We start from the raw sequence: 13,673 nt of genomic DNA, 5'->3' as shown, positions 1-13,673 counted from the left end.
TATTCTCGGCCGCTCGTAAGTAACTCGTAAGTCGGAGCCGTCGAGTTAGGTGATTGAATTAGGAGATCGGTGGAGCATTCCGCGCGACAACGGTGTCGGCCGGGACTCGGTAACGGGAAACGAACTTGGTCCTTTTAAGGAAGCCGTCCGCCTTCCCCGTAAGTGCGCGTCTCGGCCATTTAATTCTGTTTACAAACAGTTAATGAATGCTTTCTCTCATAAAACTAGCGACAACTCTATAACAGACATGCTCGTGCCGAGCTTCGAGCGCAGCTATCTCTCCGCCGATCGTAGCAGAAGGACGTCATCTAAGTTATCTCGCTTCTTTCGAAATAAACTGTGCGTGTGATTTGAATTAGTAATACAAACTTAAATAGGATAGTGTTTAATTTATACGCCAACTTTTGAGATATTTTTTTTACGTGACAGACCTAAGTTTTAAATTAATTGGAAATTCCTTAAGCACTAAATGCATGAGTTTGTCTCCAGGGGATAACAACGGTAGTGCAGAGGGGTCGGGGTCGGGTGGCGAGGCAGGCGAGGCAGGGGAGGCGGGCGAGGGCGCGGCGCACACGTTCGGGCCGCTGGACGGGTCCATCTACGCCACGGTGGTGCGCGCGGGGCCCGGGTCGCCGCTGTCCGCGTCCATGGACTCGGGCATCTCGTCGGCGGGGCGGCGCGCGGCCCCCAGCCCGCCCGACGAGCTGGACGCGCTGCTAGGCGACATGCTGCGCACCGTTAGCGCGCTGCCCGACCCGCCGCAGTCGCCCGCCGACCGCGCGCCCGACATACCGTACCACGCGCGCGCCGACTCCGCGCCCTTCACGTACGGCGCGCCCGGCCTTCGCCCCGGCATGCTGCGCGCCGCCAACCGCCTCGCCAGCCCCGAGCTCGTGCGCCGGGCGCTGGGCGAGCGCCCCTACCGCCCCATCGAGGACGACGACGACGAGCGCACGGCCACCCCGGAGCCCCGGCCGCCGGCGCCGCTGTCCCCGCGCACGCTGCGCAAGCTCACGCACGAGGACGTCACCACCACCACCGTGTCCCCGGTCCCGCCGCCTGAATCTCCGCAGACAAACGGAAGGTAAGCTCTATACTCTACAATTCTACATCTCTGTAATATTCACATACTTACTTTACTTCTTTGTTATTATTCTATTCTTCATGTTGCATTTTATTACAGGCTTCATTTAGAAATATTATTAGTTATTACATATTGATAAATATAAATAATATGTATTTCATATTACAAAATGCATTTAATCAATTTTATAATATTTTATTTTAACAGTTTTATGTTAGAAATAAATATTTTCAAGCTAAAAATATATAAAATAATCGGCCAAGTGCGAGTCGGACTCGCTCATGAAGGGTTCCGTACTGCTATAGAGAAAAAATACGCCAAAAAGTGGGCTTTTTGTATGGGAGCTCCAGTTAATTTTTTATATTATTTTAATATTACTATTTACGAGCTTTTGCCCGCGGCTTCGCCCGCGTTAGGAAGTATTATATACAAACTTTCATCCCCTATTTTAACCCCTTGGGGGTAGAATTGATCAAAATCCTTCCTTAGCGGATGCCTACGTCATAACATCTACCTGCATGCCAAATTTCAGCCCGATCCGTCCAGTGGTTTGGGCTGTGCGTTGATAGATCACTATAATGTCAATCAGTCAGTCACTATTGAGTTTTATATATTATATAGATTATTAAATTATAATTATAATAAAAGATTTTGTGAATTCTAAATTCCATTATTGATTACGAGCAAAAAAGGCCAAAAAATTTACGTTTCTTGTATGGGAGCCCCTCTTAAATGTTATTTTCATTTTGTTTTTAGTCTTTGTTGTTATAGCACGAGCGGCAACAGATACACAATCTGTGAAAAAGTCTAGCTATAGCGGTTCTTGACATACAGCCTGGAGACAGATAGACAGACAGACATATGGACGAACAGACGGACAGACAACGAAGTCTTAGTAATAGGGTTCCGTTTTTAATCTTTGGGTACGGAACCCTAATAATTAGGCACTTAAAAGCTAAGCGAAAATTCCTTAAAAATCTAATCTCAAGTAGGAAAAATCGATTGATATACTTAAAATTATTTTTTAGCCGACTTCTAAAAATGGAGGAGGTTCAATGTTCAACTGAGCATTATTTTTAAGGACACCTTACGTTACGAAGAAAGCTTAATAATACGATACGGAATAATAAAGCGTTTTTGCCGACTTTATTAAAAGATAACTGAAAATCATTTCAGAGGAGATTTTTAATTGCTCGCTACCATATAAAATAAAAGCAGTCCATAAACAACTTAAAATAAATAAATTTCAATTAATTAAAAGGCATCAAAACCAGTCGCGGACGAGGCTATAATTCGTAACCGTCGCGTCGCGTCGCCTCGAGACTCTTCATTTTAAGAGCTGACAATAAATTAGGTTTAAGCCGCCTAATTGATACGCGTTTAATGACCTCGGTATACACGACCAGATAGGGTCATAAACAGTCGTCGTTACGTCGGGTGTAAACATGTGTTCCTGTGTTGTGGGCGGAAGGCCAGCCCGCCCAGGCGCCTCTACATGGCGATGTTTACATTCCGTGATCTGTCTCGTTCCGTTTATTTACTGATCGGTATGATCAAGGTCGACGTCGAAAAACTACACATCAATCACAGATCAACCCAGCGACATTGAATTAGACGGCTCTACATATTTGGATTACGACGAGAGCAAGGGCGGAGCTTTGTGTAGAGACAAGCTCAATTCATGCTTATAAACCTCTATATTTTACCAATAGCGATCTTTCATTGAATTAGACGGCTCTACATATTTGGAATACGACGAGAGCAAGGGCGGAGCTATATGTAGAGACAAGCTCAATTCATGCTTATAAAGCTCTATATTTTACAAATAGCGATCTCTATGTTCAAAGTGCTTACGAACAGCGCTTTACGAGCTTTCGTATTAAATTATAGAGCTAAAGTATCATAAGCCACAAGCAGTCGATATCGTGGGAACAAAGACAGTGTCGCCGGTCGTTGCGACACAGTATCGGGTACGGTAGGGTTACCAGAGATCAGAAAAAAAAGCGCGGACGTTAACTTTTTGGTTGCATGTCCGGATTTTTTAGAACCTTTTGTCTAAAATTTTACATGAAGATACTTTCACTGATAGATTGATTTTAACATTTATTTTATGCAACTAATTAATATTAAGACAAAAAAAAACACAATATAAGACTACATATCCAGCTAAGCTGGCTGGTCTGTTCAGTTAGTTCGCAACAGTTGTTATGTCTCTAATAAGAGATTTCAATAACTTTCCATCTTCTTTTTGGTGACCTGACAACCCTGGAGCCGAAGTATGAGTATGACACGCGCTGGTCGGTTCGTTTAGTTAGCCGCGTTCCGCCTGACCCACTTCATTGTCAATTAAGATGCGTAATGTCTCTTAACTCATCGGCTCTACTGCACTATGCGTTGAGATCGAGTACTCTACATCTTTGATGTGTGCATTAGGTCCATACTGACTTCTGTTACCACGTCACGTCCAAACCGCTGAACAGATTTTGCTGGGTATGGAGGCCCTTTCCCGGGCCTGACATGGGATATAGGAAAAATGTACTGCTACTGGGCGATAAACGCATTTTGCGGGCGTCATTTAGTAATCTAACCGCACTCTACATAATAAATTATACACGATTAGTAATAAAATATACAAGATGTATATTAAACAGACGTTAAAGTTATATTATACATGTTTGACAGACAAGGCTAAAACCTTGTATAACGTCTGTTCACTGTATTTAATAAACAATTAAACAGTATTGATATTTTTATATGTTTAGTAGTCAATATTTACGTTACCTAGTAGGTTACCTATAACTAAATTCAAAAACTCTTTTATCTTCTTGATTTCACAAGACTTTAGAAATGCTCTGTTGGCTCAATTAAGACCAATGTAGACTTTGCTATTAATAGATCTTTTGATTGTAACTGATCTTTACTATTTGAACATTTTATTGTGCTTAGTAAAATTTATAATGTAGGCGACTTCAAGCCGCAATATCGTATCCATTCATCAACTTGTCAAAAGTAATTCTTAATGCAAATTCGTTGTCCTGCAAGCATTCGGTACAAACAAATCGTTTCTTACGTTCAATTCACAACCATTCCAACATTTTATATGCAAAGTTATGGATAAATTCTAACTTCTAAGGTCGTATGATAAAAGTGTTACTAAATCCTGTAGAAGAACAAGTTTCTTTCACGATGCACCATTCGCTTCGGGATGCTGGATTGAGGATGTCTGTCGCGTACTATTATTATTAATTATTATGATTACATCAGTATTTTTCAACCTTTTATAATATAATGCCTGGGATGAAAATTATTCGCGACCCCCCCACCTTTTTTATCATGCCTGTATGTTTATGAATAATTAATATATCTAGTTCAAATTTTCCTACTTAGTATTTTTACATTTTTGTTGTTTTTTTAATGAAATAGTTTTTTCGACCTCTGGCGATAAACAGACGCTCCCATACGCTATGCAACCCACAGGTTGAAAAACACTGGTGCACATCATCGCCTCGGGTCCCGGAAACCTGCGATTTGCGATCAAGCTGGCGACAAAAATGACAGATCACTGTGTGGGCTCTCATATGGTCGTGGGTGCTAATTGAACAACTGCGTCCAGTAACTCGGCATTCTATAAATGGACAATATCGCTATGTAACTGTTTTAGTCTTGAGTATTCTTTAACCAAAATAGAGAGTTGTACATCTTTCTTATATATAAAAATGGATTTCCAAATGTGTTGGATGGATTGAATGAATGGATACGTAGAAGTCCAGGGAAGGTTTTAAAGTGACACGAAGTTCACCGGGACGGCTAGTAATTAAATAAACTTGTAAAACGACATAATTGAATATTCTTTAAGCCAAAAAAAGATGTACATATTATTGTAAGGCGACTAGACATAAGAGCATTTTTAGTGATCGTTACGTTTAGTTTTTTTTTTTGTTTAAATTAAAATAATATTTAAATGAAAGCGTTTACAGAAAAAAACATTTTATGTATTGTTTCGTAGCACTATGACGGTATAATTATGTATAATGTGAGTCAAGGCCATGTAAATGGCAATCAAGTGACAACTGCACCCTTAGGTGGGTAGTTTTAAACAAATTAATATGGCGTCATGTTCTATTTACAAACCTGAACCAATTAATTCTAAGCAACAGGTAACCTAACCTACCTTCTAATATTATAAATGCGAAAGTATATATACAGTATGTCTGTTATGTCTCCACGCCCAAAACGATGGGCACTGAGATACTGTGAAAGTGCCCTGTAAAAGAACGTAATAATTATTATGACAATTTCTTCCCTCGAAAATGTACGGTGCCTTCGCAATAAAGGAATTGCTGCGTGAACAAAGTTGCGAAAAACTTCGAATTTTAGATTAAATATAACAATATTATAGGTCTACCAGGATCTGATGGCAAAAAGTGAGAAAAGAAATTGACTCTAGCAATACCGGGGTAATTGAAATAAAATATTTGATCCTTTTTTTCCTTATAGCGGCTGATTATGTGTGTCAAACATGCAAATATAAAATTTTATCCTAATATGATCAAGGATATTTCTTGAAAATCTGCCATCCAAATTTGCCATTAGATCCTGGTAGACCTATAGATATTGTTGTCCGCAACTCTGTTGCGCCAAAATTCGTTTATCGTGCGGTAACCGCAGATATCTCCGTACTCAAAGTAACAAAACGTATCCTATGTCCTTTCCCGGGGCACTCGAGTATCTGCTTACCAAATACAAATTGCTAAACGTGGGATAACAGACAGACAGACTTACTTTCGCATTTATAATGTAAGTATGGATGTCCATTTGGTATATTTCGTAGTCAATATTTTATCAACGGGAACAACCAACACTGATTACTGTGGCATGTCAATCACACGATAACTTTCTCTATCTTGCAATCTTATCGATGCGAAATTGAGGTCTGATCGAGTTTTACGCTAATATATTACACCGGACGTATCATCGTTAATTGCAATGTTAAGTAGGTTAATTGAAAGTTAATTAAAGAAGTTCTTTGTCAACCAGTCCATTAATGAGCGAAGTGCTTGGTTCGCACTTCATTACGAATTAAATGACGCTGTTATTTTAAATTAATAATTAAATTAGCAAGCACATTGAGTTGTGAAGTAGTATGACGATTATTTCGTTTTAAGAGAATAGACAGGTAATATAGATTTTCATAACATGATAACGACAGGGACGACGCTATGAAGACAGGTGACATTATAGAACTCTAGTTTTTAGACGTTGAAAAATAAACAGTTTGTTCTATTTTGTGCGCTTCTTATTAAGTATTATATACTTGATAAAAAGGTTATACTACCGACTACCGTCTACCTATGAATTATGATCAATTATTAATATATCATCGACATAATAATATTAGGTCTAATTACACCGAGCTGGGCGTAGGCAGACTGTAGAGTCGATAATAGGTCAGACGTTCCACATGACTGCCGCAGACCCGCCGACATTTATCCACGTCATATTTTGGCTAATTTGCGCCTGATTTATATTTGATCTGGCTTTAGTTTGCGGTTTCTCTCGCGGTCATCGACATAAAAATTGTCGTGGCTCTTTTTCCCAGAGAAACAAAATTTCGGCACAGTCCATGGTTGGAGATATAAGACATCGCTATCTTCAGTTATTGCAAAACTCGAAATTTCGCAACACACGATGGATAGGCGTTTAAAATGTGTCGTGTAACATACCGTCGTGACCCAAACAACAATGTTGCTATTTCGAGATAAACGCTTCCATAAACGGGCATCGCCGTACACATGGCCATGTCCACATTAGCGCACATTCGTCTACTTTCTAATGATACCCGGTTCCCGGCAACTGTGCATTACTGTTAGCCGATTGATACAAACTAGCTGCTACTTCATTGAAAGAAACTAGGAAATTATCGGAGCAATCATCTTTGATTAAGCCTGACGACATATTTCTCAAGTTTTAAAACAAAAATTCTCGTTCTTTACAGATGGGTAAACGGCGACGCCGAATGGATCGAGAGGCCGCCGAGCAGCGCAAGGAAAACGATATCCGAAAATGGAACGCTGCGCTCTAATAGTACTATCGGCTGGCAAGACACTCTAAGGTCGCGAGAGTCCAGGCGGTCGGAGGGCAACAACGAGCCGAGCTCGGGACTCACCTGGCTCCAAAGACAGCAGCAGAAACTGCGCGAGAAGAAGGAAGCGAGGGAGAGGGTCGCTCGACTGCCGCTCGAGTGGGACGCACCTTCCCGGCATGTGCGCAGATCTGCAAGTCATCGGTGAGTTAGACTTTTTGACCTATCATCGTTTGATATTATTATCATCGAAAAGGAGGAACTGTGAAATACAAAGCACCCCACATTTCCCAGTACTTCCTTTTCTATTAAATAAAGCGGACCTGAAAATCGTTGACAGCTTCCTAAAAAAAGTGTATGAGCTAAGATGAGGCTTTCAGAGAGGATGAGGCCTTCAGCCTTTCCCGTTTTTTTCGAGTTTTCGTGAAATATCTTTAGCATATAGGTAGTCCTATCAGATACGCAGATTAGTATTCAATAACGCCTCGTTTTCAGCGTCGACGGCTACACAAGCGACACGACCGCATTCGCCGACGACGACGATGACTTCAGCGTGCCGCTGCACGTCAACACGCGGACGCTGCATCGGACTGATAGCGTCAGTCCGCAAGCTCCTGACAGGTTGGTGTTACACGGCCTCTATAAGTTGGCTTTTGGGGCATTATGGACAATTACAGGCAAAAAACGTCCATTCCCCGCAATGTAAAAAACTGCGCAGTCACGGTGGTAATCATAGCGCTTTCTGTGATTATCCACCATGGCCCAAAGTAGGATATTACCTAAAGAAAGGGTACACGAGTAATAATAATAATCTGTTGTTGACAAGACATGTGTTAACCAGTTAACCTCTTTGACCGTCTTTTCATTTTTCTTCCAGAACCTCATCTAGGAAATTCATGTATGAAAAGATGACGATGCGCGAGTGGAGTACCAGCACAACACCGACGAGTACACAAGCGCCCGGTCTACTGTCACTAGCGGAGCCTAACAACAATGAGCCTATTGTAAGTTAATAGAAAAAAGTTTTTCTCAATTGAAATTTTCAAATATTGTCCAATCAGTCTAATCATTCACAAGGACCAGAATTAAAGTTTTTTAATCATCCCTACCACTATACGTATCTGAGCTGTTCGCATAGCAGCGCGAGAGCGCGTATTATTAAAATATATTAGAAACCTCTACGCTTCGATCACTAATATATTATTAGTGATCGAAGCCTCTACGGCACTTCGATTTACGACACGGACTATACATCTTTGACGTTATATTATAACGACTCTTTTCTGTTCTATTTCCTGTCTAATCAGGCTAACTACTGTATGTGCAGATTCGCGAGCGATGCGAGAGCTGGTCGCACACAGAGTCGCGCGCCGCCACGCCCGCGTTCCCGACGCAACCGCGCACGCCGTACCCGCCCACGCCCACCCCCTCGCTCTCCGCGCGCCCGCCGCGTTCGCCCACGGTCACCAGGTATGTAGTGAACTTTATTACTCATTAATATGGAGATTATGGATAGAAATAGTTGTAAAGTCTGTTAAAATGACATGATTGAAGAGAAAATCTTAAGGCAAAAAAGAAGGCTTTCAAATACATATTTTACGAATGACCTCCTCGACACATAAGGCAACTATAGAAAACCTCCGAATGTGCTACGATTGTGTACGCTGCAGTGCACACAATTAATGTTGATTATGATCATTCCTAGATAAACTCAAATTATTGTTTGATTACAGAAAAGAGCGCGAAAGCAGCCCGGAGTCGGAGTACCGCGCGTACAGCACGGGGTCGCGGCGGTCGAGCGTGAGCGCGCCCGAGCCGCACCACGTGGCGCCGGACCGCGTGCGCTTCGCACGAGACACCAGCCACTACTGGTATAAGCCCAACATTTCGCGTGATGACGGTGAGTTACTGAACACCCTTCCTCTCGTTAAGACTGCTTCATATTAGATCTTGAGGAACATTAACTTATACTTGGGAGGAAGATAATCGTGTACAACAAAAGAATGGAAAACATCAAAGGCTCACTATGGCTTACCTTCAGACCCAGACAAAAAATCATCATAGAAAATTTGGCAGAATAGACTATTTAACAAATTGATAACGGAAATCTGTCACCAGCATGCCTTCTGTTATACTATCAGAGAAGTTGACTCATAGGCAGTTGGTGGAACTGCGTAAGTTGGTGGCGTCATATCAAACCCAGCCGAATTGACACAACTCAACCGAATGACGTAGGTTGGGACCTAGTTGTGGGCAACTGCGTACCTACGAATCAATTTCTTCGCTGGTTATAATATATTGAGCAAGTGATATCACATGTATCGTCTGTCCGTAGCGGTGGCAGCACTACAACAACTTGAAGAAGGCGCGTTCATAGTGCGCGACTCGAACTCGTTCCCCGGCGCGTTCGGGCTGGCGGTGCGCGCGGGCGGCGGCGTGCGCCACTTCCTGGTGGAGCCAGCGGCGCGCGGCGTGCGGCTGCGCGGCTGCCCCGACGAGCCCGTCTTCTCCTCGCTGTCCGCGCTCGTCTACCAGCACACCGTCACGCCGCTCGCGCTGCCAGTGCCGCTTAGACTGCCGGAGAGGTAATTACAGAAGATAGCACAGATTATAAGAAATACTCTATTCAATATTACTTACATGAAAAGTAGATATGGCCAACGTCTATTGATTTCATTTTTGTTTTCAAAATGTTTAATTTAGTGTTTAAGAAAAATTTGTCAGGGTTGATTCAGACCGCAACGCGACGCGTAGATGCATTTCTAAATTTGTATGGATTTGACAGATTTCAATTGCGTCAAACGTCTTGCGAATCTGTCAAATCCATACTAATTGATTAGAAATGCACCTACGCGTCGCGTTGCGGTCTGAATCAACCCTAACACATAACAGGAACCTACATAGATGATGTAGATTGTATTTTATACAGAATCTAAACTACTAGCATAATATTAAATTTCGTTAGAACTGGATTAAGTTAGTACTTATGAACTTAACGTAATTTCCTCAGGGACCCGTGGACCGGCGGAGGCGCGAGCGCCGCTGCCCGCGCGCTGCTGTCGACGGGCGCGGCGTGCAACGTGCTGCTGCTGGGCTCAGAGAACACTGAAGCGCTGACCGGCCCTGCCGCCGTCAAACGTGCAGTGTCTAATATTTTACAGAAGAAGGTAAATTACTCTTTGTTATAAAATCTCCAACTACAAACCCTAGCGTTACCACCCATCTGAATTGATACAACATTTATAAACATCCGTATTTGCAAGCTACTCATTAGAATTTCTTCTGTTTAATTCACGTAAAAGAAGTCCGTGAATTATGTGTAATTCACGGACTTCTTTAATACGTCATAGTCGCTTCCTTTGATAAACGTCATCGTTCTATTTTGAAATGATTCACTGGCTCTTATTACGGTAAGCTCATAAAATATTTCCGAAAAACTGCAAACCTTTTGGCTTAAATATCCTTTATCCGGGAGCCATTCGATAACAGCGTGTATGCACTTCACAGGGTGCAGCCCACGTGGTGCACTTCAAGGTGTTCGGCGGCGGCATCACGCTGACGGACGCGGCGCGCAAGCTGTTCTTCCGCCGGCACTACCCCGCCGGCAACGTGTCGCACGCCGGCCTCGACCCCGACAACAGATCCTACACATACGTGGATGAACACGGGGCTAGGACTGATAAGTGAGTACTGAGTTCTTTGGAGCTGTCACCTTATAAGGTTGATCGAACATTTATCAGCAAGTACGCGCCGCATTTTAGAATTCGTTGTATAAAATGATGTTAAATCTCGCACTCGCACATTCGTCCGGACCGTACGCCCCGCATTCGTGAACTATAGGTGCGTTCGGTGCTGACAAATGTGCGATATACCTTAGCCCATTGCCGTCCTTCAGGATCTATTTAACATGTTCCATGTTTGAGTTGATTAGACTCATGCCGCTTGCGTTTTGTAGCTACGTTGCCACGTAGCACCTAATGGTAACAAGTAATATCTGTTGTAGTGTTAGTTGTAATAATTTATCTCGACGATCAGATATCTGCTTGATATCAACCCGAAACTCTATGCCATAGATTACCCTCATTATAACAGAAATCATGAATATTCAACCAGATAACTCGTTCCATATGCCATCCGTTATTAATATGGAGAGATCATTGACCGCTATTAACAAGTCTAAATAAAATAGAGCCTTATTAATTGTTGTAATAGCAACTTTGAATATTTACATTTTCATTGTATTTATTAATCAGGGTTCTCTAAAACATTTTTTTTATTACTATCAAGCTAATTTTTTGAAATGAAGCTATCATTTTGATAAGACGAACAACATTATCTGCAAAAAATCTTGAAATTTGTATCTAACAGAGAAAGAAAGGATTTCATACTTTGATTTGATGGTCCTAAAATATGGGCTTTTCTATTTGTAGGACAACGTTACTCTTAAATTATGATATAACTATGAATCTATCAATATACAAAAAATCTGCTGGTTAGGGTTCCGCCGTTAAGCTACTCACAAAAAATTAGCTTGATAGTAAAAAAAAAGTTCTAGGGAACCCTGACTATAATATTGTTTATTACAATTTAAAAGTTATGTTTTGGCGTATAGTCGTACCTAATCAGAACTATCAACACTATTATTACTTTTTATTTCATCCTCATGAAAAACTGAGACAGTCGCGGCGTGTTCCAATTTTGGCCACTCCAAACTTCCAGCGGTGTTATGTAAGGGCCTTTCCACACGAATTATTTTTTGCGCACTAACGACGCGCGTTTCTGATGTGCTCGTCTTCTGCGCGTTTTCATCGCGTTTTGGTACATATAAAGACTAAAGTATGAAACGTGTTGGCTTTCTTCCGTTTGCTGAGCGTTCAACTTGCGTTTGTATCGATACAAACGAGCGTAAAAAAAAACGTCGTGTAGAAGGGTCCTAACGTGTGCGTATTTCCATTTTCCAGGCGCGTGTTCGCGTTCGTGGCGCGCTTGTCGGCGAGCGCGGACAACCAGTGCCACGTGTTCGCCGAACTCGAGCCCGAGCAGCCCGCCACCGCCATCGTCAACTTCGTGAACAAGGTGCGACGTGTTTATTTTTTTTAATAACGGGGCAAACGGGTCACTTGATATAAAGCAACTACCGTCGCCCAAGGACACTCGCCACATTAAAAGAGTTCACTGCAGGTGCGATGCCGTTTATTAAAAACAGTCAAAAGATTTGAACAGAACTGAAAATTGCGAAATAGTTTTTACTGAAAGGCATACTTAACTAATTTATGGTCTTCTTGCAATTTTGCATAGGCAAGTAGGTAGGTACAGTGGGGCGATGCAACTTGAATTTATCGCGGTCTGTAGACAGACTATAATATATTGAGCTCATGGTGGACATAATCGCGAATCGCGATGCAAGACTTACTTTAAAAACATTTAAATTTTAACGTACTACATAAAAATTGTCTTAAACATGTTATTTTTTATTACAGGCTCTTCTGGGAAACAGTCAGAAACGAGATATAATTTGAGGAATTCCCAAGAGTTATTTGAAAAGTTGAATAAGTAGAAATACTCAGATGTAACGTAGAGGTGTGTAACACCAAGTGCAAGTCTACGAATATTTACCGCACCGAGGAATGAAGATCACAATACCTACTGTTGAATATATTCCACTATTTATAATGTTTTGTGTTATACCAATAATTTATGTAATTTAATTTACGAATTAAAAAATGAACGCATCTTTTCATAAATATTTTGTTCAATTTTCAAATGTTCAAATAAAATTACTAAAAACTTTTGTGTTGAGTTTTAAAAAAACGTTGCGTTCACTTTTAAACTCGGCGAAGGATAGTTTGTTTGCCAGATATGATTTACCATTGCACTATTATTTAACATAATAATATTTAAAATCTATGAATGGTTCTATAGTTAATAGATAATACCCATAAGGTAAAAATATTAAGGTGACGCCTTGATAATTTGGCTGCAGCGATATCGATTTTTCTCAACAATGACTAAATTTAAGAAATTAAAGTTCATTGTCAGTATTCATCATGTCATCTTTGAATTACTCATAGGATAACACGATTTGTCAACTTTTATAACACAGAATAATTAATCAAAAAGACCTCTATAAAAACGGGGATTCTAATTTTGCCAACAGAGGAGAGTGATTTAAGAGCCCATATGACCCTAACTTGACTACATACATTAACCTAGATCTCAAAATCTATAAGGTCTAGAAAACTGATTTTTTGACACAAGTAACTTCAGTTCATAAAGATTAAATGCTCAAGACGAAAACACGATTACTCAAAAAAGGCTCGATAGTTTCTTTTTTCAAAAAACCTTGTTTTAGACACATTTTTGCTTGGATCTTCGAAGTTTGCTGTCTTTTCTTTAATATTTTTTAATATCTAAAAAGGTATTGATAAAACCTACATTTGCTCAAAACACTTTTTTCATAATCATTATAGTTCGTCTTTTATTCAAGTAAAACTAACTCGGCGATGA

At 41.0% G+C, this 13,673-nt stretch overlaps 1 protein-coding gene across 7 annotated transcripts in view; it reads left to right on the top strand.

Moving 5' to 3' along the window:
• LOC121733529 (tensin-2-like) overlaps window positions 1-12,708 on the top strand; it is a 119,118-nt gene extending 106,410 nt beyond the window's left edge. For all 7 annotated transcript variants that reach the window (XM_042123819.1, XM_042123801.1, XM_042123810.1 and 4 more), the window contains 11 exons: window positions 490-1,084; window positions 7,080-7,370; window positions 7,662-7,787; window positions 8,044-8,170; window positions 8,494-8,636; window positions 8,900-9,066; window positions 9,502-9,751; window positions 10,177-10,333; window positions 10,674-10,849; window positions 12,128-12,242; window positions 12,647-12,708. In XM_042123819.1, coding sequence (XP_041979753.1) covers window positions 490-1,084; window positions 7,080-7,370; window positions 7,662-7,787; window positions 8,044-8,170; window positions 8,494-8,636; window positions 8,900-9,066; window positions 9,502-9,751; window positions 10,177-10,333; window positions 10,674-10,849; window positions 12,128-12,242; window positions 12,647-12,685 — 2,186 coding nt within the window. In that variant the 3' untranslated portion in view covers window positions 12,686-12,708. The remainder of the gene's footprint in view (window positions 1-489; window positions 1,085-7,079; window positions 7,371-7,661; window positions 7,788-8,043; window positions 8,171-8,493; window positions 8,637-8,899; window positions 9,067-9,501; window positions 9,752-10,176; window positions 10,334-10,673; window positions 10,850-12,127; window positions 12,243-12,646) is intronic.
• The last annotated feature ends 965 nt before the right edge of the window (window positions 12,709-13,673 follow it).

The sequence above is a fragment of the Aricia agestis genome, chromosome 1, assembly GCF_905147365.1.
Source record: "Aricia agestis chromosome 1, ilAriAges1.1, whole genome shotgun sequence".
Taxonomy (NCBI): Eukaryota; Metazoa; Arthropoda; class Insecta; order Lepidoptera; family Lycaenidae; genus Aricia; species Aricia agestis.
This window is presented reverse-complemented; position numbering and strand designations above follow the sequence as displayed.